At 34.4% G+C, this 26,582-nt stretch overlaps 1 protein-coding gene across 1 annotated transcript in view; it reads left to right on the forward strand.

Moving 5' to 3' along the window:
- The window catches only part of LOC144449455 (uncharacterized), a 76,643-nt gene extending 50,394 nt beyond the window's left edge, over window positions 1-26,249 (forward strand). The window contains exons 2-8 of the mRNA XM_078139991.1: window positions 13,269-13,368; window positions 16,043-16,183; window positions 17,783-17,855; window positions 18,006-18,060; window positions 18,721-18,870; window positions 21,887-22,060; window positions 22,609-26,249. Of these exons, the coding sequence (XP_077996117.1) occupies window positions 13,269-13,368; window positions 16,043-16,183; window positions 17,783-17,855; window positions 18,006-18,060; window positions 18,721-18,870; window positions 21,887-22,060; window positions 22,609-22,812 (897 nt within the window). The 3' untranslated portion in view covers window positions 22,813-26,249. The remainder of the gene's footprint in view (window positions 1-13,268; window positions 13,369-16,042; window positions 16,184-17,782; window positions 17,856-18,005; window positions 18,061-18,720; window positions 18,871-21,886; window positions 22,061-22,608) is intronic.
- Window positions 26,250-26,582: the final 333 nt, after the last annotated feature.

The raw sequence follows: 26,582 nt of genomic DNA on the forward strand, positions 1-26,582 counted from the left end.
ATTGTTTCTGGTCAGGACATTTTATCTAAAGTGGTGGGATGATGTTTTTTTTACTTTGAATAGTCAAACCTATCACTCAATCTACAATTTATGACAGTTACTGTTCTTTTTATTTAGTACTTTAGAGCAATGTTGTTTTGTTGTCACCAGTTTTTGTCAGTTTTTGCCACAAATGTGTATACTTTGTAAGCTCATAATTTTTGAGTCTTGAATTAATTTTATGTCTCAGTAAACTAGCAGTAACCTTAAAGGCTTTGAAAAACATCACATTGCATGTTCTGAAATAACTATTACTACCAGTAATCATAGAATTCTGTTGTTAGGGTTAACAATACTTTGACCATCTATTACATGTTTTCAAGCACAGCCCCTCACACTATAAAAAGAGCTCTTCTTTTGTTTATGTCAAACGATCTGGAAGACACAGCATTCAACAAAGCATTCAATTAATTGCCAAACTACAACTGTATCCATAGACACTGTCTGAGAGAAAAGACAGCACCCATGGTTCCACTACATGTACTACCATTAAAGGTCAGAAAACAATTCTTGGCATATGTCAAATATGTGGGATGGGTTCACATATAAACAGTGGACTCCTTGTCATCAATACTAAATGTCAAAGTAGTAAACATGATTCGTGTGTAAATAATCAACTATTATTAACATTTAACATTTTAGCCAGTGACCTGAAATTAGATAGCTTTCCTAAGTATCGTTTTGGATGGGGTGTCTGCGTTAATACCTGCATTTGTCTTTTCCAAGCCAATACCTTCCCTATTAGCTTGGATTTTAATAGAGAATGTCATGAACCTTGTTGTGTGTGAATTTTTCAAATTTCTGTATGAACTTGTTGTGTTTCCACAGTCGCAATTTTGTTGTGATATCTCTCTCAGGTGAATTTATAAATTAGAAGTTACACACATCACAAAATATGGCAACTGATTGGTGGTAATACAAACTTATTAAGAATCTACCAAAGGATTTTAGTGGAAATTGAAATTTTTGAAACTTTTTTTTTCCTCACGGAAAGAAAACTCTCTGAATATGTCAATGAAAATATCCATGGTAATAAGATCTTGTTTTGAATGTAGAGTTGGTTCCTCCTGCTATATCCTTGAGTTTATTTTCCTGAAAATATGATTACAATGAACACAAAGATACAGAACAACTTTATGACTTGACAATAATTGTCAAAACATACCTTTTGGAGATGACTATACATTGTATCATAAAGTGTCTCTTTTCTCCATTTTGTGTCAATTCAATTCAAAGTATTATGTGTTAAAAATATTTATCTGAAAAGAGAAATGTAAATATTTTTTTGTTTTATAGTTTAATAGCATACATGTAAGTGTAGGTATGTCCCAAACATGATTCTTTTACATAATGTTATCAAGCAGGAAACATAGTTGACATTCTACAGATAGTCATTCTCCTGAGCCACAATAACTATTCTACTACACACATGAGGAAATGATCAGAAGAACATTCTGGTGTGGTGGCAAAACAGCCATGGCATACCAAATATCTTATATCTATCTACAAAGTGCTTTGATGCTTACCATCAGTTATTATTTCTAAACTTTCTCCCTAATATTGTTTACCATGGAACAATAAAAACACATACAATAGAAAATCCACTTTCTGTAATCCTGTGAACACGTATTATACCTGTTGCAATGACCCAATTATAACTTAGAATAGAGTATTTGTTATGTTGGTACGTCAGAAACTCTGCTGTTTTCATAGGTTCAGAGCAAGTTACTATTGTCCGGTTCCTGTTGTTTGTTCCCCTATGGCAGACAGGGTACAAGAGGGGAGGAAGGCATTGTATGGTTTCACTCAGACTGAAAACAAGAGAAGTACTATTTGGGTGCAGTGTAATCAAGAGTATTCATTTAAATGGTTGATTCAGGCATGTGATTGAAAAAAATCGTGAAATATTTTATGTTCAGTAAACAAAGATACCTCTGTCAAGACTGTCAAACACAAATTTGGATGCTACTCAAGATAATCTGTTGGCTATACATTCACTACTAATCCTCAAGATACCTGCATTTCTGTTCAACCTCTTGTCCTATGGCTATGTCTCTGACTACCTACGACAATACCAGTACCAGCATTCATTGACTCAGGTTTCATAGCCCACTCATTTGTAAATGTTTAGTGGGGAACTTTACAGCTTTGTAGCACAAACTCTACTTCTTAAATGAATTATTATGCGGGGGAGTATCGTCATATCTTTGGATAAATATATTGTCAAATGTCTTCCAACTACACATCAACAAATGTCAGAGATATTGTATTGCACTTTTAACCCCTGCATGATCTTTAATAGTTGATTTTGTAAAAGTGATATTTCATGTCATTGTGCTATGGACAAATGTGTTTTAGTTTATTTTCTGTGGATATTTTCAGTATATTTAGGTATTTATTTTGTAAAATCAAAGACCGCTGGCTGTAACAACATGTAATGGCATGACATATAGCACAACGTTGTAGGCTTTCCTGATAACCAGAGATACATTGTATGACGGTTTTTTTCAAATTCAGAGAACTAGGAATTGTTCATGACTCATGTTGTCCTGTTCTCAGATAGTCTAGAGGTTATATTGGCTTTGAATCTGAAGATTCACTTTCGCAAGTGGTGAGTATATCTTCAGATGCAAAGCCATAGATGGATACTATAGTATATTTATACTGTAGTAGCTTCTAGACTAGTTTTAGGTAACCAGGCTTAAATAACCATTGTTGACAAGTAGTCCTGGGTCCGAGGAAGAGAAAGTATAGCATCAAGAATAAACTATATCTCTGTGCATACACTAAAGAACTCTTTGAATGAGCTGTTACATAATTCAAAATGTAGACAAAACATAAAATAAACACACACAAAAGATTGTACAGTATGATTTATAGGTTATTTTAGTCTGAACAATTGGCAATCTGGATCACTATTTATACAAACATTTCATCCTTCTTAAGTAGTCATTAATGATGTTTAGGGACTGAATTAAAAAACAGAGATTGATGTGTTTATAGGTGTTTCATGTTGAACAAAGTAATCAATGGATGAAAAGAGAAAGAGAACATACAACTCTGTACAGGCATTCCCCCATACAGTATTGTTTTGGTCTAACTTTCTCAATCAGGCCTATAGGTGGCGCCCTCTCAAATACCCCACTTCTTGTGTTGATGTGCTGACATGTGTAGTTCCCAGTATTGGTATTTTTTTCTTTATCAGTTATTTTCAAGCAGATATGATCAGCAAATAGTTCATTAACATCATAAAAAGTGGAATGTAAAGGAAACTGTTGGGTTTTGGGTTGTTTTTTTTAAAGCAAGGAAGTAATACATGATGAGGCATATCAATTTACATGACAAATTTGTAATCACTTTTGGATGAGGTCAGGATAGTCTGTAAATATGAAACCATCATACATGTATATTGGTATATATGATAGTATCACTTTATTGATGTGAAAGCTGTACCTCCATGACATAGATACAGGTCCTATAAACCAGATAAAATGGTCCGTGGATAGAGCAAGGGTTGTATCGTGACAAGGAAACGAAATAATCCAATTGTTTGAGTGTACATGATATTCTAGATGTACAAGGAAGTTGTAAATAATAGAACAACATGTAGTTGTTCCGACACAACATGGTACATTTTTTGTACTAGATCCAAACTCTGAACATGATACAGTATGGGACCCCTATTAAATCCTGCCACAACCATAATCTTATAGTTATACATGAACTTGGCCTGAAGAGGGTTACCATAATTATAAGTTTCCGATGTTCATGTATAGCTTGTTTATATCACCTATGTTTGCCATTCATGCATGTCAACTTTATGAATTATAATATAAAAAGTAAGATAAGATAGATATTAGTTTTATACAAAAGAAAATTTCATACCATGAAGAAAAGTGTTGGTGGTAACTTTTACTGTGATGTATTGTCATCACAGAACTGAACATTATGATTTCCATATTGTTTACTTTAAATTAGCAGGACACCCCACTCACTACAGAATTGAAATTAAAACTTACTCACTGAAACTACTCACTGCTGATTCATCAAGTAACGCAAGTTGCTGGTTAACTTTAATATAAAAAAATGTTATTGTTTGCTGTTTCAAAAATGAAAATGTTCCAATTCTGTTTGGTATAACTATGAATATATAGTCAAACTTCGATATATGGATCAGTGTAGACATTTTGTCTGAAAATAACTTTGATTTGTATCCCTACTTCCTGTACATGGCATGAATCACAATGAATCCCCATGTTATCGACCCTTTAAATTAAAATCATTGCTAAAGTATTGATCTTTGCGTGAAGATTAGGGGCATGTCTACATCCTTTGAAATCTGAGTGAACACCCACTTTGTTTTGTTTATAACGTCATGAAGGACATCACATGTAGTTTTTGACAGCTTTGAAGACAATGATTCATCCAGCCTTCAAAGTTATGAATGTCAGGGGCAAATGAAGTAATTTTGAGTTCATGTATAAATATAGTTTTCCACTCATGATAAACTAAATGACATACTTCACCTAGAAGTCAACCTCTGACCCAACACATCGACCAGCATAAATATCTTCCTAACTCACCTGCTACAATTTTCTCTTTCGTGAAGCGTCTTACACAAGAGCAGTTGAACAAATTGGCTTAGGCTGACACCATTGTTGTATACATGTATCAAATTATCAAACTATTATACACCCCCCCACACACACACACACATGCACATACACATACACATACACATACACACACACACACACACACACACACACACACACTCACTCACTCACTCACTCACTCACTCACTCACTCACTCACTCACTCACTCACTCACTCACTCACTCACTCACTCACTCACTCACTCACTCAACAAGGCTGTGTTATCAGTAATTACAAAAAGCAACAACCAATGGTTAACTTCTAAGTCGGTTACAGTTTGATAAGAAATATCTAATGACTCCACTCTGCCTAGCTCTCTCTTATCAAACTCTAACCTATACCATAGACCCTCCACCAACATTGGTGGAGGGTCTATGCTTTAACCTATACTTTGCATCTCTGTTGTCAAACTCTAACCTATACTTTGCATCTCTGTTGTCAAACTCTAACCTATACTGTGTATGCTCTGTCGTACCATGCAGTGGTGTCAGCTTTTCTTCAAATTCCAACTTCACTCCAAACTACATCTTCAAGTACAATTTATGACAGTGACCTCCATGAACATAAGCAGTTTTTGGTATTTGTATATAAAGTGTTACCTTTGTATATAATTTTATTGATGAGTTGTATATGTTTTCAGCATTGGTCCTGGAAGGGATATTTAATTTTATGGTCAGTCTTGAACCCATATCTACATGTAGTTCAAAGTCACAAGGATGTCCATGACATTTGTCCTTCACTTCATATCATTAAAAAGCCATATTTTTCCTATCCAGATACTGACTTTGTAGTCTTCATATTTTCATGTGTTGTATGTCCATCCAACATTTGATTACTTGAAATAAAATGTAAATATATGAACAGATTTGATCTGAAGCATATAATGTTTAGTATATTTGTCTTTGGGCTATGCAGCAATATTGTTTTACACACTATATACACCGTGTACATTGCAGATTTACTCATTCACTTCCATAAACATGCTGTATATATATGCAAGATTTACACCTAGACAAGATGATTACCTCAACTCTAAATTTGTTAGGATGCAGGATTGAACAATGCACTTTCTAAGTTTGTTCATATACAAGAGATCAGAATAGATGCCACATTATTTAGACTGTGACATACAACGATAAAGATAGTTCAGTCACCCAGCTTGATATAGTCATGTTGTTCGGTCAGAAAATAAAGACCTGAAATATCTTGAAATATATAGACATCAGTTTGGTTCTGGGCTATCATCCATGGAAAGACCTGAAGTGTCTTGACATATATAGACATGGTTCTGGGCTATCATCCATGGAAAGACCTGAAGTGTCTTGACATATATAGACATGGTTCTGGGCTATCATCCATGGAACGACCTGAAGTGTCTTGACATGGTTCTGGGCTATATCCGTGGAAAGACCCGAAGTGTCTTGACATATATAGACATGGTTCTGGGCTATCATCCATGGAACGACCTGAAGTGTCTTGACATGGTTCTGGGCTATATCCGTGGAAAGACCCGAAGTGTCTTGACATATATAGACATGGTTCTGGGCTATCATCCATGGAAAGACCTGAAGTGTCTTGACATATATAGACATGGTTCTGGGCTATCATCCATGGAAAGACCTGAAGTGTCTTGACATATATAGACATGGTTCTGGGCTATCATCCATGGAAAGACCTGAAGTGTCTTGACATATATAGACATGGTTCTGGGCTATCATCCATGGAACGACCTGAAGTGTCTTGACATGGTTCTGGGCTATATCCGTGGAAAGACCCGAAGTGTCTTGACATATATAGACATGGTTCTGGGCTATCTATGGAAAGACATGAAGTGTCTTGACATGGTTCCAGGCTATTAGTCACCAGTAAACTCAACAAAGCAAAGTCTGTGAAGACCATCTCACAGAGTATAATCTGCTAACATAGATGACAGTCCTTTTGATAATGATTTGATTGCCATTGAAAGAAACTATTCTAAGGCTTGTAAATTTACATCCCATCACATTTTGCTACTAGTCTACAAAACAAATCTCTGTAATATACATACATTTTTGTAATACAATTGAGCACATTATACTTGTAATATTGTAGACAAACATGATTAATTGAATACCGGTAAACCAACCTGGTATGTGTGTACAACCATAGATGCTTCAAGTACCTAAATAACTTATATCCTTATTTTCTCCTAGTAACATAACCACCTGAAAATAAAATACCAAAACTTCTATGTTGTCACTTGGGCATTCTACGGTGGCAGAAAAACTTATCAAAAAAAAAAGAATGTTTAACAGAACTGATATTGAACCCCTGAAAGAAAGTAGGTTAAACTCTTGCCAAAGCTACCACTTTGTGTATCCACTGATTCAATGTTTAATTTGTATTACAAATGTAACATTACAAAAGACTTTCTGAATTGAAGAAAAGAGCTCTTAAAACAGTAGAGTTAGATGTGGCTGTAAATCAGTGTCTGTTTAGTTAAAGCACTAAAGTCAATTCTATTAAAGAGGGCCTGTTATTTGGGTGCAGTAAAAGTGAACAAATACTTACCTTCAAGATGCTTGAGACTTCTACAGCATAGCAAACATTGATAAATTTCTCCATCCATAAAAAAAGGGTTTCTTGTTGCAAGAGGTTCAGAATTGTCAGTGTTCCATAGTTCTGTCCCATTGTATCCATATTAGGGTAATAAAAGACATTGATTTCCATTGTCCAGACATACATAGACTTGTCATTTGCTTTCAAATCTTGAGATCGTCCATTACATGATTAAATGCTCCATTGGAAATGATTGGAAAACCAACAAATTAATCTTGAGGCTAAGACATACAATGTAAGTATTCCCAGTCTTTGAAAAGATTGCCATGGTTACTGTATGGTTGACAACATTATGATATAAAGAACATTTAATTGATTTGAATAAACACATGCACACCTGCTTCACATCAAACTAACTACTTAGATGTCTCATCCATGACTATACCTGCTTACCCTGCCTATCATCACAGACTACTGTTAGAATATCTCAGCTATGACTATATGAATAAATGTACTTGTACACCTATCCTAGACTACTATTTAGCTGCCTGACCATGACACAATTTATTTCTCCTGCAACAAGTGTCTGAGGTAGTGTAACATGTGTCATCAATCATTCAACATCCAATCTAGGCAACTGGTAATTGATGTGACAGCATACTCATACAGATCAAACAGTGATATATACTGACAGCTGTGTAATTGAAAATATGCAGAGATTCAAACATATATTTATTTTGATCTCTTTTTTTTTGCCGATCGTTGAATATACCTAGTTAATATACGAAACACTGTGATATTATTTTATTCTGACAATTCTTTTCAGCATAAAGTCTTACTGATAACAGATTAACACATTGAGTACTTGAGATATCTTGGGTAACTTTCATAGAACTTATTAGAAGTAATTTATTATCTGTTTCTGGATGAAGATTCACCTAATTTGCAGACCTAATTGTCCCAAGTGTGCCTTACAGACAGAGGTGTTAGGATAATTTTCCTCAAGAACCAGGAAATTAATTATGTTGTCATGGTTACTGATGAAATACTTGCCATTATATCACCATGGTTTCTATTGAAAAACTTGGTATTAAACATCATGACCATCTCACTGTATACAAACCTATTGTATGTGTGTTTGCATAACAATGCAATTTGCTATAAAGTTAAGGGGTTGTGTAGCACACCTAAGTGAAGGAACAGTTTCCAACATAAAGGAAGCTGTCATGTGGGGTAGGTCACCAGATTGTGGTCTTGTATTCAACGAGTTCAGGTGAAGTCGTGACCAAGATGTCGTAGCCTCTGTAGTGTTGGCACCAAGACTGGATAATCATTACTTCAAATACAAATGAGTGTAGGAATTGATTCACTCGCTAGGATCATGGAATATAATTCCTTTCCCGAGAGTAACCACATTATAGTGGAAAAGTACAAATATATTTCAGTTAAGAGGGACGAAAAAGTTGTCTGTAGTGAGAGTTGCAGTGATGAGGAACTTTCGGTATGTATCCTAATTTTACTGAATATTTCTAGAAGTGTGTGGCCAGGGGTGTGTGTAGTTCTGGGTTGTAGATACCCCATCCAGCTACCCCATATTGTTATCTCAAAGCCTAGTATGTGTATCACCCCTGAGTCTTTGTTCACTGATCATGCATGAGGAGAACAATTGTAGCGTGGAGAGAGGGAACTGGGTGTGGATAATAGCAACATGTTTGTTTTATGCACCTTAAACTGAGAAAAATGAAAGTAGTTTGGGAAATTGAAATTAGTTTACATGATTCTGTAAGCTCATCATTCAGAGAAAGGCACCAAGTTTCATATGGTTGTTTGACTTACTCATTTACTTGTTGCATGATCTACTAAGTACACTGAAGTAAAGTGATTTGTATTCAATACACAGTGAGATTGAATTAGTCAATACTTGCTATTGCTGTTCTATACCCAGAACCTGCACTATGAGTGTCAACATACTTGACTACCAAAACCCACAAGTTTGTGACTGAAATACAGCTATTGATACATGCTCCAGTCCATGTGATCACTATCATAACAACCTTGTTTTTGACCAAAGTTTAGTTGACACATGTACTGAATGTCTTGACTAGATGCAACATTGACATTACTACTAAGTAGTAACCAGCCCATTCTACCTCTTAATCCTGTTAACCTAGATTGTGGTATCTTAATTAATATCATCCACCAGTTATGCTTATCCAGTCTCCATCTCATGTTGCATAAAACCATACTTCAGAACACCAAGAAACTGTTTTCTGTGAAAAATCTAGAATCACTGATACACAATTATAGTTTAGCCAGTCTGGGAATGGCGACTACAGTGTATTTAGTATGATGAATCACTAAATAGGGTATATTTACTATGTGAGTGTTGTCATTTAGTGTGAGTTATACCTCCTTAAACAAAGCAGTGGTTCATAGTCTGTTATCAAACTTTGACCTTTGTTTGATAGTACCTGTAGTGTGTTTGTAACACAGGTAATGATGTCCAACTGTAGAAATAGGGTTGGAGTACACAAGCATTGAGAAAATACTTTTATTTGACATGCCTGAAAGATTTTCTAAAGAAACAACAGTTAAAAGATGGTCGTTTCAAAGAATAGGAAGTGGTAATATATGTACAAGTTATTTTTCTGTCCTGACATAAAAGAAAAGATTTGCGTCAGTAGCCCAATCGTAATCTGTGATAGTGTTTTGTGATCTTTGTGCGTCACAGGCTAGGCTTGGTTATAGAACCACAATGGTAAACTTCCCCACTTTTATTTGATTTCCAACACTTGAGGATATAATAAACGCTTGATAAATTACAACAAGTAGGATTTCTAAAAAGAAAGAAGGTATTGATGCATAGTATGTAGCAATCACTGTAAACCGTCATAATATCTGTACAATCGTAAATTTGTTGGAGCTATCTACTAGACATAGCATATCAAATGTTAGGTTGTTAATTTTTGTCCTCACATTTATTTCCATTTTGTTATGTATACTCTGTACACAGTGACATGACCTTTCTCACAAACGTTTATTTCATACCAATACAATATTGGGTGTAAGCCGTCTCAACCCGAACAGATGATGCAACTTGAAAAGCATCAGACAAATTAAAGGCACAACAGTGAGGGTGCGTGCTGTCACAAAACTATGACTGTGATAAAAAGGACTGTGGTACAGATAATCAGTAGGACACTTCAACAAGGGAGCGTTTATTTGCAGTGAATAAGTGTTGAATACTACCTGTACAATGCTGTGTTATATAACTTGTGTTATGACTAAACAATGCAGAATCAAGTAGTATAGTTCAATTTTGTAGTCTCAAAACCTGTAGAATGTGAAAACAAACGTGATGGCCTTCGCCTGCTATACTGTTTTATCAATAACACAAAGAGAATGCCATGGATAACAAGCACAGTATGGTCTGGAGGTCTTGTTAAACTCAATAGCACGATCCGTTTGTGTTGATGCACTGTATATAGTTGTACCATATATGATGCATAACATAAAATGACATGGTGAAAACTAGTGTATAGGAAACCATAGTTAATAGCGTTGCCATTTGGCTATTGTAATTTTGTTGTCAGTCAATATTCAAAGTAGGTACTATTGTTTTATTGGTTTCTAAAACTATAGCAGATTAGTCATTAGTAAACATCTATTCAGACCAGTCAATGACATTTCATGACTCTGCAAATGTATTTGTATCTGTCATACTAGAAATTCAAATTTTAAATACCTGACAGGTATTAGAATATTTTTTTTAGCTGTCTGTTGTTTTCACAGTTATACATTGAACACCTTTTTCTAGATATTATGATTGATTTTTAACTCAAACTGCTCCTTATTATGTAGTAATACAGCTACTGTTCAACTTTTACATCAAAGTATTTCTCTGTTTCAAAGTGGAGCAGAAACCTGGACTGTCTCTATGAGTGACATTACAGTAAAATACAACTGATTGGCTGTCTTGAAGTTTTGTCATATAACTGATTGGCTGTCTTGAAGTTTTGTCATATATTTGTATAATGAACCAACAATGTTGCTTACAGTATCAAAACTCTTCAGAAAAGCAAGGATGTCAGAAAACCAGATTTATAAGAGATTTATTTGTTGAGTGAGGTGTTGGACGACACATACTAAAGTCTTTACTGCTACTATTACATGAAATTATCGCATTTCGTGGTGACACTGACAGAATTTTATCTTGTGATGGTTTGTTTTCACTCTGGACATAACACTTAACCTAAATATTTACTGTCTACATACGTGTGTAAATAAAATCGATAAAATCACTGTTGGTTAATTTAACGGCACCTCCTGTGAATTCCTTAACAGGTAAATATTTAGTCGTGTTGATTTGTGTAAAATGTGACAATGTAGTTTCAAGTTCTAACTATAAAGTAGACACAGTAAGTATCTGTAAATGCTAAAATATGTGCTTTGTTTTTCAAATTATCATCATTTTGTATGAATATAATTCAATTATGTAATCAATGAATAAACATGCTGTATAGAATTAATTGAAAAATTCAAAGAGTGGGGGAAATGCAAATCTAAACTAATGAAAAAAGAGTATGTGAATATTATACTTTTGAAGTTATTCCTATAAATCAAATATTTCATCAACATGTCTCCATCAGACTGCAGATGGATGGATATGCATGTAGTGAGATATCTGTCCATGTGTACTGCTGAGGTTTAGGAACCTGGTAAAATAGCAGGGAAATCTAGTAAAACCTTCCACACCTTGTACCATGGTGGGGAATCTTAGTAAATGTGTTGGGAAGTCAGGTAGATTTTATATACTTACCACCCATAACATAAACACTGTTTGTGTATTCCTTGCGTGTGGTAACATCTTCTGCACTTGTGCTGCAAGGAGCAAATGGATGAGGATGTGATGGAAGATGATGACGAGGTACGTTTGGTTCTGTACCATCATACCTACACAGATGTAAACTTGAATGCAATACATACACTAACCCACTGTTACTTGTATTTTGTGATATAATAAATATCCCCATGTGTGAACACACCTAAGGATAAAGTATTGGCATATTTAATTGATTGAAATCATATTTATATTTTGAGTTGATGAAAAATATATCAAGTTTAGCAGTAATTACCACTGTAGGCAATGCTTTGTTGTGACACATGTAACACCTTATTTATACACCCCTTAACTGAAATAAGGTGAAGAACAGGCTATTTGCATGTAGTTCCATATTGATAATTTATCCATTAACATGTACTTGCTATTAACCAAATATAAATACTAAGTCACATGAGTGTATTTGATGATCTATTTCTGTATTTAAATTGTACACAAATGGTGCTGAAGTGCTGAGTGTAGCCTTTCCTGTATAGAAATAAGTTTGATGTTCAGAATAGCCAGAGATATAAATTATGAATGATGTTGACATCATGTGTATATGACTTGCGAGCATACTCTTTTACATGTACATTGTACATATGCTATAGAGTTATAACCACCATGATGGGGTACTATTTACATGTACAGACACAAGTTGCAATTAAACTGCTCTTGTTATTTAAAGACAATGACCTTTTCTGTTTTAAATAACTTCTACCATTGCCATCAGCTAGCTACAGTGGCCTTTTCTGTTCCAGTAATCTATGCCATTGTCACATATTGTAGAATAAAGTGACCACAATGAGATTGATCTCTTCTTAAAGCATCTTATACATGACTTTGTATATAAACCACTGATCGTGAAAAGTCTTTTTAAAAATCTCAATACAGCAGTAGGGTGTAAGTTTATGGAATATATTTAAGTATGATTTTCATTGTAACATTCCATTTGTAACCCTGAAAGTGATCTGAACTGTATGTGATATAGAGAGGATGGGAGTGGTTTCCTTACTGAACCCACTAGACCAACAATTATGATGTACATAAAGCGGTATGATACCCCCCCCCCCCCCCCCTCTTATCACGTCAGAATATGAATTTTTGTTATCCCATGTCACACTATTTATCATTATGTTTTCTTTGTGTATTACAGTCTAGCTCATGGAAGAAGATACGTAACATGGTTCACTGGTCCCCATTTGTGCAGTCCTTTAAGAAGAAGTACCCATGGGTTCAACTAGCAGGTCATCAAGGTAAAAGAAATAAAGACGATGTGTTTCATATCATTTTATACTCAAATAATACTCGTTTTATGACTTTGGTCATTGAGGACTCTAAACTAAATATCATCATACACATTAACGTCACCATTATTATAAATTATTAAGACTTGTATGCTCTGAGTGACGTCAACATACTGAATATCAAATATTTAATATGGAGACTCTTCATACAAGTGTGTTGCTTGGTACAAAAGTCTATATATATAGTGGTAATGCTTACTATGTTATCAAATAACCAGTTGATGTTATCAAATGTACTATTCAGTTGAACGACTCGAAAATGAAACACGATTTTTCCATCTTTCATTTCCTGAAGATTACCATTATGGCTATTCATATTGTTTGTGATATATTCACAGCTTGATTGTAACATATACAGTTTCCCCTCCATTGTGTATGATTGTAGTCAAGTCAAGCCAGGGTGGACTGGTGTTGAACAGTCTTTACAGTTTATTGTACAGTGCAGTGTAGGGGTGGTGTTGAAACCTGCTCAGTTCATTGTATACTGAGAGGTGGGAACCCTGCTCAGATTATAATTTATAGGGGTGGACTTGATCCCTGTACAGTGTATATTGCAGCAGGGGTAATATTCATTGTATATTGCAGTGTGGGCATGAACCCTACACAGTGTAGATTGCAGGGCTAGTGTTGAAGAAGTGGGCTTGAACCCTGCAGTGTACATTGCAGGGGTATAGTGACAATAGTGTAGTACAGGGTCACATGGCCATATACCCTGCACAGTGTACATTGCAGAGGCAGTGTTGAGGGGGGGGGGGGGGGGGGGGGGGGGGGGCTTGAACCCTACACAAGTGTACATTGCAGGGATAGTGTTGAAGGGGTGGGCTGGAACCCTGCACAGGTTTGTTGTACAGTGCAGGGTTAGTGTGCAGGGGCATATTGTACATTGTACATTGTGCAGGGGTTGGCTTGAATCCTGCACTTGGAATATATATTTTAACTGTCATCTCTCCTCTGACTTCCCATGTTACTTCTTTGGACCTACTATATTTTGGTATGGTAACAGAAAGACTAAGAGTTGTGATCACTGGTGTGTTACATATTCATTTAGAACCATTATGACTATAAAATTCAGACAAACATTTGACAGCAAACTACTACTGGCAAATATGCCCCTCAAACCATTATTAATACAATTACATGCATTTGTACATTTTATATTTGTGGTATGAATTACACAAAACAATACAGTAACTCAGAAACTTGGCTATCTGGCTTGAAAATGTTGACTTGCCAGGAAATTCTTGAAGCCAGCATGTCAAGTCAGATAGCCAACCAAGTCTTTGGGCCATTATGTCAACTATTGTGCAATCCAAGCCATATCAATCTAATGCTTATGGAATGCCCGATTCACCCCTGAACTATCAAAAATCATGTCACACTGTCTAAAAACTGGTGTAATTATTTTCATATTTGTCAGTTGAGATTAAGGCTCAATGATTTCTCAGTTCATCCGTACCTTCTATCTGATGGGGTAAACAAACTTTAAGATGTTTACATTTTTCTTCTCTGGTTCACTGAATTATCTTGTCATTTGTGATTGATGATCTCATAATGTGACGTACATGTACTTGTCCTATTTCATTGTATATACAAGTACAGTATCCCTACATGTACCTAGACTCCACAACATTGAATTTAGCAGTAGCTTAAATTCATACCCAAAGCGAACATTCAAACATCGATCACATCAAAATTCTAGTCATGCTTGCAGACAGAGTAAGTTAGGACTCAATTCTGACATTGTTCCCTTACATACTAAACAGTTCCATACTACATGGACTTCCACGCTAAGTAAATGACATACAGTTAGCATGGGTTCTGTTCTACTTCATTTGAATGACATCACAAACTTTCATGTATTATAAACATATGGTATGCCCTCTGCACATTAATTCATTATGTGTACGTCATTCATTTCAAGTTTAGATTCAACAAACTTTAATTATTTCTCAGTTCTGACACTTGATAATAAATCTTCTGCATGGAAAAGAAGGGTATACACAGGAAACAAAGAGTGCAGTGGCTGAAAATGATACTGAGCATTATACAGAACTGTCCACTGTGTCACTTTCATGACAAAGACTGATCGTAAATGCTACCTAAATTTAGCTACTCTAAACTTTTACAGTTACAAAGGGCAACAGGTCATACTTTGATTCGGGGCTGAAACTTACATTTCTGAAATTGTGTCATGTTCATTACAGAATTTCTTGTCAATATCTACCACGATTCATACTGTATTTACATAAATATATTTCATAAACATCTTTAGAAAACTATTCCCTCTCCCTATTCCTATTTCAGTGTGTGTTTTTTACCGGTAGTTTGTCAAAGAACTCATTCATCTAAAATGTGAATTCAGGGCAGCATGATATGCCCTACTGCATGTACTGGTAAAACCAACTAGAACTTAAGTTACTCAAGTGCCTTGACCTGACCTGTAAAGCACTGTGCCTGTACAACATGTGCAATGTTATTCATTTCTTGTCTGAAAAAAGTATTATCATCATGGCAACCATGACCATCTCATGCTATGTTTGCTTTCAGCTGTCCTTATGAAAATTGTAACCTCTACCATGTATATTTTACATTCAAATAAAGTTTCCATTTTGTCATATCACAGGTAATTTCAAAGCTGGGGACTGTGGTACTATACTGAAGAAATTCTGCCCAAAAGAACAAAGATGTTTGAAGGCATTGATGCTGGATGTGTTAAGACCGTATATACCAGAATACAAGGGAGAAGTGGAAAAGAATGGAGAAAGTATCCCTTTTGACACAACTCATAATCAGTCATTCACATACATGTACATATGTTTATATGGGCTTGTCTGATATATGATGGTACAGTGATCTTATTTTATAAGTATTATTCTCACAGTGGTCTTCCTAACTACATGAGCACATTTGACAAAGTGTGATGTAACATCTACAGCCTGCCTGTGGGTATTAATGTTACCTTTCTAGGCACAGTGTAGGAAGGTGAATGCCAAGTCCAAGACACAGTCCAAGGACAAGGCACGGTGCATCTATTGTCAATTTCTCACTAGCAAACAGTGTGACCCTGATTTAGCTATGAACTTGTCAGGTCACATAAATATGTATTATTGTATATAACAGTGTTGAAAGCTGTCTCTGTGTTATTCTTATGTATGTGTTATGTCAATATCACATCAATGAAAAATGTGTTATTTACACAGACAGTTTCTGTTATCGACTTACAAGTAGTTTTGATGGTGGCAACACATTTTCATGAAAAATGAAGCAGTGGAGGACTTCTTGTAGAGAATTACTAATTTACTGATATTTTAACCCTTTCCAAAATGAGACCTCGTTTTCAAGTTGCTGTTACTTATGATATGACTCCTGCAATATCAATGTTTACAGTAAATACAGCATTTTACTATATATAGAAGTTAAAAGGTATGCTTGCCTAGGAACCCTTAAGAGTAGTGTAGTCAGACTACTGGTACGAGATTAAGAAATGCTATATATATATATATCTTCTCTCTATGCCATTCGTGTGACTTGCCATTACAAGAACCTTGGGAAGTGTGTGAATGAGTTACTGTGTTACTGAGTTACATGTACCATTTATAAATACTATCAGTAAAGCAATGATGGTTTATTTTTAGCAGCAATTTATTATGCTGTTGTATAACAACTTGTCATGGCACAAAATAAACAATACATATTCACCCTCATGCAGATCAAAGTTTCCACTGAAAAAAATTCCATGGATACTTTTGTACTTAGAAGTCTAACTGGATTCAGTGTCTCTGGATAGAAACTGTCATCAGACAATTTTTTTCAAACAGAGCCCTTTAGTGTATAGTCATGGTTTTATGGACAGGTCTCATTCTTCAACTGACAACCTGCTTAACCTTTTAACCCCCTATCTTCCTGTATTTGAGCATGTGCCATTAGAGGGTAACCCATTTCACCAACAAAAGAGGGCCAGGGTGATCGTTAAGATTGTGAAACGACCTCTACATTGTGTTCTTTCTTTAATACTTTGATGTACGTGTTGTACATGTATAAAAATCCAGAATGTGCTCTGGTTCATGTCATTCAGTGTGTGTGGTTTGAATGAAACCCCTTTGAAAGATCCCTATCTCATTCACCTGATTTCGTTTGAGATTGATTTATTGTTTTATTAGCGCAATAAGATATACAATGTAATGTGTGTTTATGACAGCAAGAAGCATGTTGCAATGATGACAGAATGCACCAACTTAAACCTAATTTTTGAACAATTCTGCTAGGTGGGGTGGGGGGGGGTACAAAAACATTCTCAATACACCTTTGAAGAGAACAAAATACAGGTCTTCAATACATTATTTCCTTAACCTACATCAACCAGAATATGTTCAAATGCAAGATTTACTTCAAGACTTTGATTCTCCATCAGTGATGGATTGTAAAATTGGTACAAGGTAAGTTCCAGAGTTATCATTCTTCAAGTATTTTTTTACCTGTTGATGAACTTATGCACCATGATTAAGCAAAGAGTGTCCAAATGAAATATGAAAATAACAGTACATCTATGATGTGGAATGTACTAACCCTGTAGTTTGTTCTTACAGGACGTACTTAGAAGATGAACTCACGAAAGCAAGAGAAAAACCAAAACTCAGAAAGGTAGGTAGTTGTTGATTCATCAAGCATTTTCCAATGATACTATGTGTTTTGTTAGTCTCTTTCTGTTAAGAATCTCTACATCTAAAACAAAGTACACATATAATTGTAAAATTATAGTTGTGCTGTTTCTAAATATGAATAAACTTCAAAAATATTGCAAATGTTCCCGTAGAAGGAAGACTTGATCTTGATGAAATAGGGTCTTCTGTTTGTTCTGTTGTATGTTCAGCTGAAAGAATTTTCAAATATTAGATTTTCTTTACAAAATGTATTTCAAACATAACATAAGCATTAACAAACACTGTAAATACACTTGTTAGATGCTGTATCATCCAGTGTATAGATATATTTTTCTTCATTCAGCCAGAAAATACTCGTGACCTAAGGGTTGTCACTACCTGTCTATCTACTCATAGTGACAAGGGCCCCTTTGGTCACTCATATTTTTCTTGGCTGAATGAAGAAAAACAATGTGGAACAATATCTGTAATTGTCCAGAAAGATTTTACAGAGAAGAGAATAGTAGAACAGATAAACAAATAGACATACTCTTCTGAAATGTTAACAGAAAAATTAACATTATAATTCTTTGGTTCATTAATATGCTTTTTAACAACAATGGTCATATTTACAAACAATCTTTTTTATCTTGGTTTTCAGGATATGTATCAAAAGATGATTGATATTGATCCAAATGAGCCAACTGCTGAAGAACATGAATTAGGTGCTATAACTAAACCAAGATATATGCAATGGAGAGAACATGTCAGTTCCTCTGCCAGTTATGGCTTTAGAATTGAAGGAATTAAGGTAATGTCAGATCTTAATACCATGATCTTCTCATTTATACACTTCACTTTCCACTGTGTGATTACAAGTTTTCATCTTCAGCTTTAATACTGAGTTTCAAGAATTAGTGTGGTTTCACAGAATTGTATCGTTATATGTTGTCTTATCAGTACTCATTGAAATTTATGCAGTGATAAGCAGGAACAGAAATCAAAAGCTCCTCTTGTTCAAGAGGAACTTTCAAGAAACTGACAAGCCAGTTACTATAGAAACAGATTTGTTGGCAATAATGAATAGGAAAGAACTGATGTGTGAAGCATGATAACAAGTATAATAACATTTCTTTCTTTGCATAATAGTACTACAGTGAAGGACTCTGTTTCTGACGTATATTTTCACACCTACATTGCCCCATAAAAAGTAGCATTCACCTTTATGTTGCCATGTAAAAAGTAGCATTCACCTTCATATACACTTTTGGTGTATGTAATATAGGTAAAGGAAATATACACTTTTAGTGCATGTAATATAGGTAAAGGAAATATACACTTTTAGTGCATGTAATATAGGTAAAGGAAATATACAATTTTAGTGCATGTAATATAGGTAAAGGAAATATACACTTTTAGTGCATGTAATATAGGTAAAGGAAATATACACATTTAGTGCATGTAGGTTAAGTTAAATATACACTTTTAGTGCATGTGATGTAGATCAAGGGAATATACACTTTTGGTGCATGTGATGTAGATCAAGGGAATATACACTTTTTGTGCTTATTTCACCTTTTACTGAATAGTAGCCATATTTGGTGTAAATATGGTTGCATCATTTCTGTATTCTTTGCACAGAAGTTCAGGAGCAAAAAGACATAGACATTTGATTAAAGTATTTGACCCTATGTTATCAGATATAACCTTTCTTTTGGTATCTTTCTATTTGACATTTTACCTGCAATGTCAAAATATTTCAAAAATCAATTTTGTGTATTAGTCACACAGAAGTCAAGATTAAAAGGGACTCTGTTTCCTACAAAGACTTGATTTAAATAAAATTAACGTTCACCATGGTTTTTTCTCAACAAAAGAACTATTCACAGTTGGTGTTCTTTGGCAACATAAATCATTCACCTTTGTCAGGATGACGCAACAAAATAGCCAGTCACACTTCATTAAGGATCACTTCCACTTCTTATGCTCATCAAGTATCATATACACCTTCATTGTAAAGATCTGTAGACATGAGTTCAGTGAAGTTACCAGGAATCCTAGATTGCTATTGTATGTATCCTGTCTAGTAGTAGTACATGATTGTGTAATTTCAAGGAATAGGGCTTTGATTCTTTACATTAAAAAAAAAAGAGGAATTTAAGTATAGTTGGATCATCATAAATGTATCAAGGGTGTTGACGAAGGAAAATTGTTGTTTGTATTTGTGCTAGATTGGAACATCAGTAGTAGAATATCCTTGTAAAAATATTGAGGGAGTTACAAATGATACACTAGTGGAGCACTACAGAAACATAAGAACTACAGGGGAGGTTATTTGGAAGGCTCTTCATGTGTTTACATCCAAAACACACACACACACACACACACACACACACACACACACACACACACACACACACACACACACACACACACTATAATAAAACCATTTTGTCAAGTAACTTTTTTCTTTTCACACCATCACATCATTATTAGGTCCCATGGTAGTTAGCTGTGAAACTTATTTCACACTTTTGTACTGACTGAAAGTAGCCTAGTGAAAATTACACATCTCAATTTAGCTGTGTTCATATTAACATGCTACGTGAACTATTTCATTCAAAATCAACAGTGGGGGAAGGAAGGGATAGTAAAAATGTGTACTCAATCAAAAGTTAAAGTATATCAGTCAGGGAAACAATAAGTACAAGATACTGTAAATCCATTATTTTTGCCACTAGAAAAAGTTGTGTGATTTTACAGTCTTCAGCTGGTTCCCAAAGACTAATTTTTACTTATAACCAGAGAGGTACACTGTGTCCATGTACAAGAAGGCATTGTAGTCACAGTTTATTTTTGTAGTTTTTATTTTTGTTCAGTGAAATAAGTGAAAATAAGTCTGTAGCTAAAATTTCCAGGTTTACCATATCAACTTGCCCAACACTATTCTTAGTGTTATTGAGTATGAAACTGACTAGTTGCTGTTATGCAAATCAAACCAGATTGAAGTTGTTTACAATGAACCTGTTATTCTGTAGTGACACATGTTATATTAAAAGTCACCCTGAGTTATAAACCTGAACTACTTGACAGTGTGTGGGCACCAAGTAAAAATCTTCAAGGACTTGAATTCAAAGTCAAGTAGCTTCTGACTTCCTTTATGACGTCAATACTTTTTGTTTCATAACAAAAACAATTACACACAAACCATGATTGTAGATCACTCATTAGGGAGATATTCATTATTAATGATTCCATCTAAAGTGATCGTAATACCCAAGCAAACAATATTTTTAGAGTGGGAGAGATTTTTTCTGTCGTGAGCGTGTCTAAATATAGTATATATATAAAGAAAACATATTTTGCCAAACCCAAGCATTGTTTCAAAGCAGTTAGGGGACATGTGAACAAAAATAACATCTTTTTTCTTTCACTTGTTTTTACAACTCTGTCACATCATTATTACCGGTAGGTTCCAGCTCTACTGGTAGCTGTGAAACCTATTTCACACATTTTACACTGGGTGAAAATAGCCCAGTGAAAATTGCACAATATTGCAGTTCTATTTATACTCATAACACATTTTGTAATTTGCTAATCATAGGTGATTATTGCTTCCCTGAGGACTTGTATAACCACAATTAATCATTCTTATGAAAAAATACATAAATTATGATGGAAATATGTTTACTAAGTGAATACAAAGGATTTGGTGTATTTTATATTTATAACATCTTATATATAATTTTTGTCTAGTAATAGTAGTATCTTGTATATTATATCTTTAAAATCAAATAAATTATTTTTGTCGTCTGTTTTATCTTCAGAAAGGAGATGGCCATTCAAGTAGGGAGTATAAAACTGTGAAATCAAAAACACAAATTCAGGAATGCTTCAAGTTTTTCTCTGAAGGTGATCAAATCATTGTTGCCAAATACATCAGGAGGCTAAGGGCTATCAGGGCAACACTTGAGGCATCACCCTTCTTTAATTCACATGAGGTAAGATTTTTTTCAAAAATTATATTACATATGATCCACTAACATAATTTACAACACACAAGTAATGACTGATTACAATGACACAAAACAGTACTTCTACCTCACACAGAATGTAGTCAAGCAGCAGTTCGCAAACCATAAGCACACTATCACTCATAATATGCAGCATGAAACTATCCAAATACATTTTGATCCAGAATGGCATTACAGTAGTGTAAGTGTGCCATCACAACCCTAGCAATGGCATACACACATGAAACGAAACAGCCATATGGCATTACATTGTTACAGTACTGTGAATATTAATGATCAATTTGCTACAGTACTGTGAATATTAATGATCAATTTGCATAATTAATGGTTTCCGTAATTAGGCTATATTTTAAGAATGCATACTTCATATTCAATATACTTTGGTACATACTTCAAACATAAGTAAATGCATATGTTCTGTTGCATTCCAACAATAATTGTGTGTAGGAACGAAAATCAAAAGACTTTGCCCTCACGGAAGGCATTCAGTTTAAATCTGGTTGCTTCTATTTCAGGTTATAGGAAGTTCATTACTTTTTGTACATGACAAGAATGGGAAAGCCAGCATATGGATGATTGATTTTGGTAAAACAATACCCTTACCAGAAGGACAGACAAATGATCACAGGACACCTTGGGTAGAAGGAAACCGGGAAGATGGATACCTATTTGGCTTGGACAGTATGATAGATATATGGTCCTCTGCCGGCAAATCATAACAATAACTGACTAGTCATTCCTGCCATTTGAGAACAGGAGGAAAATATCACAGAACTATTTACCCGTTAGTGATGAAAGGAAAATAAGTACCCAGAGACTATATGAAAGAGATATTTCAACTATGCAGGCAAAGGGGGATCAATGAATCAAAGAACTCATTGCAGGGAAGGGAAAGAATGGGGTGGGAAAAGGGAAACATATTGGAGAACTTAGTCAATTTCTGCTCTAGCAAGGACATCTGTGTGTTAGAGTACAATCCTGCTCCTTATCATTCTGTGTCATGATTTCAATATAAGTATATGTATACATATTCTGAACCCTTTGTTCAGAGAAATGTTTTTTATTTGGTAACTATGAATTCATGATGGTTTGAACAACTCATGGAGCCCCTGAATGATGAGCGCCCTCTATGTTGGCAAATATTCAGTATTTTTTTCTAAAATTTACAGTGTTTGAATCGTTTTAAAAAGTTCATTCAAGTTGATGTGTAGCTATATCCCATCCAATTATAGATATTTATCACTAGTATTATAGTAACAGTTATTGGACAAATTCATATTTTGCTGTAGCAAGTTGTTGCAGTTACTCTCCCAAAAGTCTTTCCACCACTCTTTAAAACAAATACATACATATTTAAAACAAATTCATACATATTTTTATTCACAGAAAAGAGATACATATAATTTGTCATTTCAAATGCTGTGAAATTTTACTGATGAATTTCCAGAGATTTTTCTTTGAGTATGTTTTAATTAAAATAATGGTATGCAGTGACTACCACTACATTTTTAGCGAGACGTGTTTCATCCTTTTACTTATATTTTATTTTATTATCACATGCTTAGCGTCAAAAAAAAAACAATTTCATTTTAGGAACATCTAGACAGTCTGTGCAGATGTTGATACACTTGCATTAGGGCAATATTACTGATAGTAATTGAATAGTGTTTTTATTTCCGTTGACTTCCAGACCCTGAAACGTCTAAATTATATTGAAATCACATCAGCATCAGAATGACACTGCTAATACACTGTACTGTCATTATCAATAGCTGACAATAATGGTTTATTTTGTGGCAATGTGGTTCATTTTGTTCTAAGCCTTCATTGATGGCATTATATAAATGAATGAAACATTCAAGTTGTATAGTTGGATGTACATGTAGAATTTTTATTTTGAAACTCTTTTATCTGAAAAATGTTTAAATATTCATTTGAACGATATGTATTCATGAAAAGTAAGTTCCAGTAATTTTTTTAAAGAGGATTTCGTTCATTCTCCAACCAGATTTAAGCATTCCAGTGAAACATTTTATTCTATTATTATTTTTGTCTAAAAATTCAGCAAAGTGCAATATTACTGCCCCTCACCTGACAGACATTGTGCCACATGCTTTTTCAAAGTCTTACTTAGTGCACAGCTTGTATTCGGATCAAGCCAGTCAAAGATTATTTCTCTAAAAAATATGTTTGTTTTTTTATCAGTGTTCCATAGTATGTTACAGAGTTAGGTTGCTTAGGAAACTATGGAGTTGCCAAATTAAAAGTATACTCATAATCAAATATTTCCATCTTAATACACATGATAGTACCATAGTAATTTTTTTAATTCATCAATTCATTCTTTTTCTTCAAAGCAATGCTTACACCCACTTAAAGCCATGTTTATAGAGCCATATTTAACTTTTGTCACACCAGTATCATGAAAAATAAGAAATGTTGCAATTAATACTCTTTTTTTTAATAGATCTGTCAAAAGAGGTTGAAAACTTTTGCAAATTTATAGAACTTTAAAGTTTATTGGTTTCTGTTGACGAACAATCTGACAGAAAGTGCTAGAATATGTCAGTAAGTATCCTGTCTATATGACACTATAGGTAAACTTCAGTATTGTTTAGATTGTAGATATATCGGTAACAAGCACCAATTATTGCAGGTTTGTCCAATCATACTTGTACATCACTGAAGTTAGCTCCTCTTTCATTGGTTTTAATGCCTTATTAAGTTAATGCATCATATTTCAATTACCCATTTAGCAGCTATAGTGAAAGAAAGGCCAAGTGATGGTGCCCAAGATGGGGGGAAATGGGGCTACAACTTGGGACATTGATGCCAGTATAAAAGTAGTCAAAAGTGCATCTGTAATGAGTTCTAAAACATTACATTGTCCTAAAATCTAAAGAATTAAGCAGAAATATTTAGATTAGCTAAGAATGCCATTAACTTAAGCCACAAATTTATAATATTTTAAAGGTGTTTACAGTATCGTGGCCATCACTGCCAGACCTACTTCTAAACAGCGCTCCCAGTGGCCAAACCATACTATCTTTTGTCTTTCCAATAACCAGCATATGACATATATTGCAAATGTAACAGCATTAATACTGAGCATATAGTATAAAGTAGTACTCACACTGTAATGTGGATGGCAAAAAAATATAGTGCTGTACCAATTTTTCTGTACAGATATATTTCATGATCAATTTAAAAATGGAGTTAGTATTTATCACTATAAGAGATGACATCAGTTAGGGTTCTTAGTGATATGGACATTCCAGTAGCATTAAAGTGGTTTCCTCAATGATCTGTGTTCATCTTTGGTAGTGATATATTTGTTTTAATCGATATTTTACATTACACACCTTGTCCTACAAGACCAGATATGTTTGTATATACTATTGTCTTAATGTACACATATAGTAGAAATTGTAGAAGACTGTCTCGTTTTAGAATGTAGAGTTTTAGTATTCTTACATGTACTATTTCCCAGCCTTCAATACCATAGCAAAGAAACATATTAAGAATAGTAGGATCAACTTTTTTTTTCAATTTTTGTTTTGTATTGGGTAGTCGTAGTCCTGAAGACAGAGAGGGTTTATGTTATGATACTTTTGCATAGGGAAGGTGCTGAATTGGATTGCGTAGAGATTATATAAAAAAGTCACATGTCATGATGGGACTGTCATTACAACTTTCAAGAAACAAGAAACGTTTTCCTCAATGCATGAATAAATGCAAAACTACATAACTCAGCAATAAAGTGTAAATGAGCAAAAGCAATCTCATGAATATAAAACAGCTTTTACTGGTGTTTTCCTACAAGCAAATATGCTTTGTCTGTTATTTCTATACCTTTTCACACAAAGTTATTTACTATTCATATGTACTATATCAATTGTAATAGTCTAATCATATCAAGACGACTTGGTGTATTTCACTTATTGGTACTTCACTCCAATAACAATAACGCCAACTGGTTTCTACTGTATATTAACCATGTTTGAAATCTTCGTATGGCAGCTTCTCACTTTTGAGAACCAGATGTATTTAAATTTCAAAGGTGTGGTCTTTTCTGATGATTGATAATCCCATTACACCATGTTTTATGTGTGGTAATGCTTTCTACATTCTATTCTCTTACTTTACCTTGTAAAAACTCGTATACAATTGAAAAAGTAATAAAATTCATATCAAAAAGTGAAATTATTTATATTTGTCATTGATGGTAACAAGGCTGACTGATTGGTCAATATGATGGTCATGTGTTATTGCATCATCCAATCACGTCTGATATCATAATTTATAAGTTACAAACAGACCAAAGGCAGATCCAATACATCTACTTCTATTTGCTTTTTGAGAAGTTGTGCCAGCCTTCCATTTGTCAAAATATGTTATCACCAGTTAATTCCTCACGCATAAAACCATGAAGGATGATGGACATACGTCTTGTATTAATAAACCTTCTGATGAAAATGAAAAGGTGTAA

This window comes from Glandiceps talaboti, chromosome 2, assembly GCF_964340395.1.
Source record: "Glandiceps talaboti chromosome 2, keGlaTala1.1, whole genome shotgun sequence".
Lineage (NCBI taxonomy): Eukaryota > Metazoa > Hemichordata > Enteropneusta > Spengelidae > Glandiceps > Glandiceps talaboti.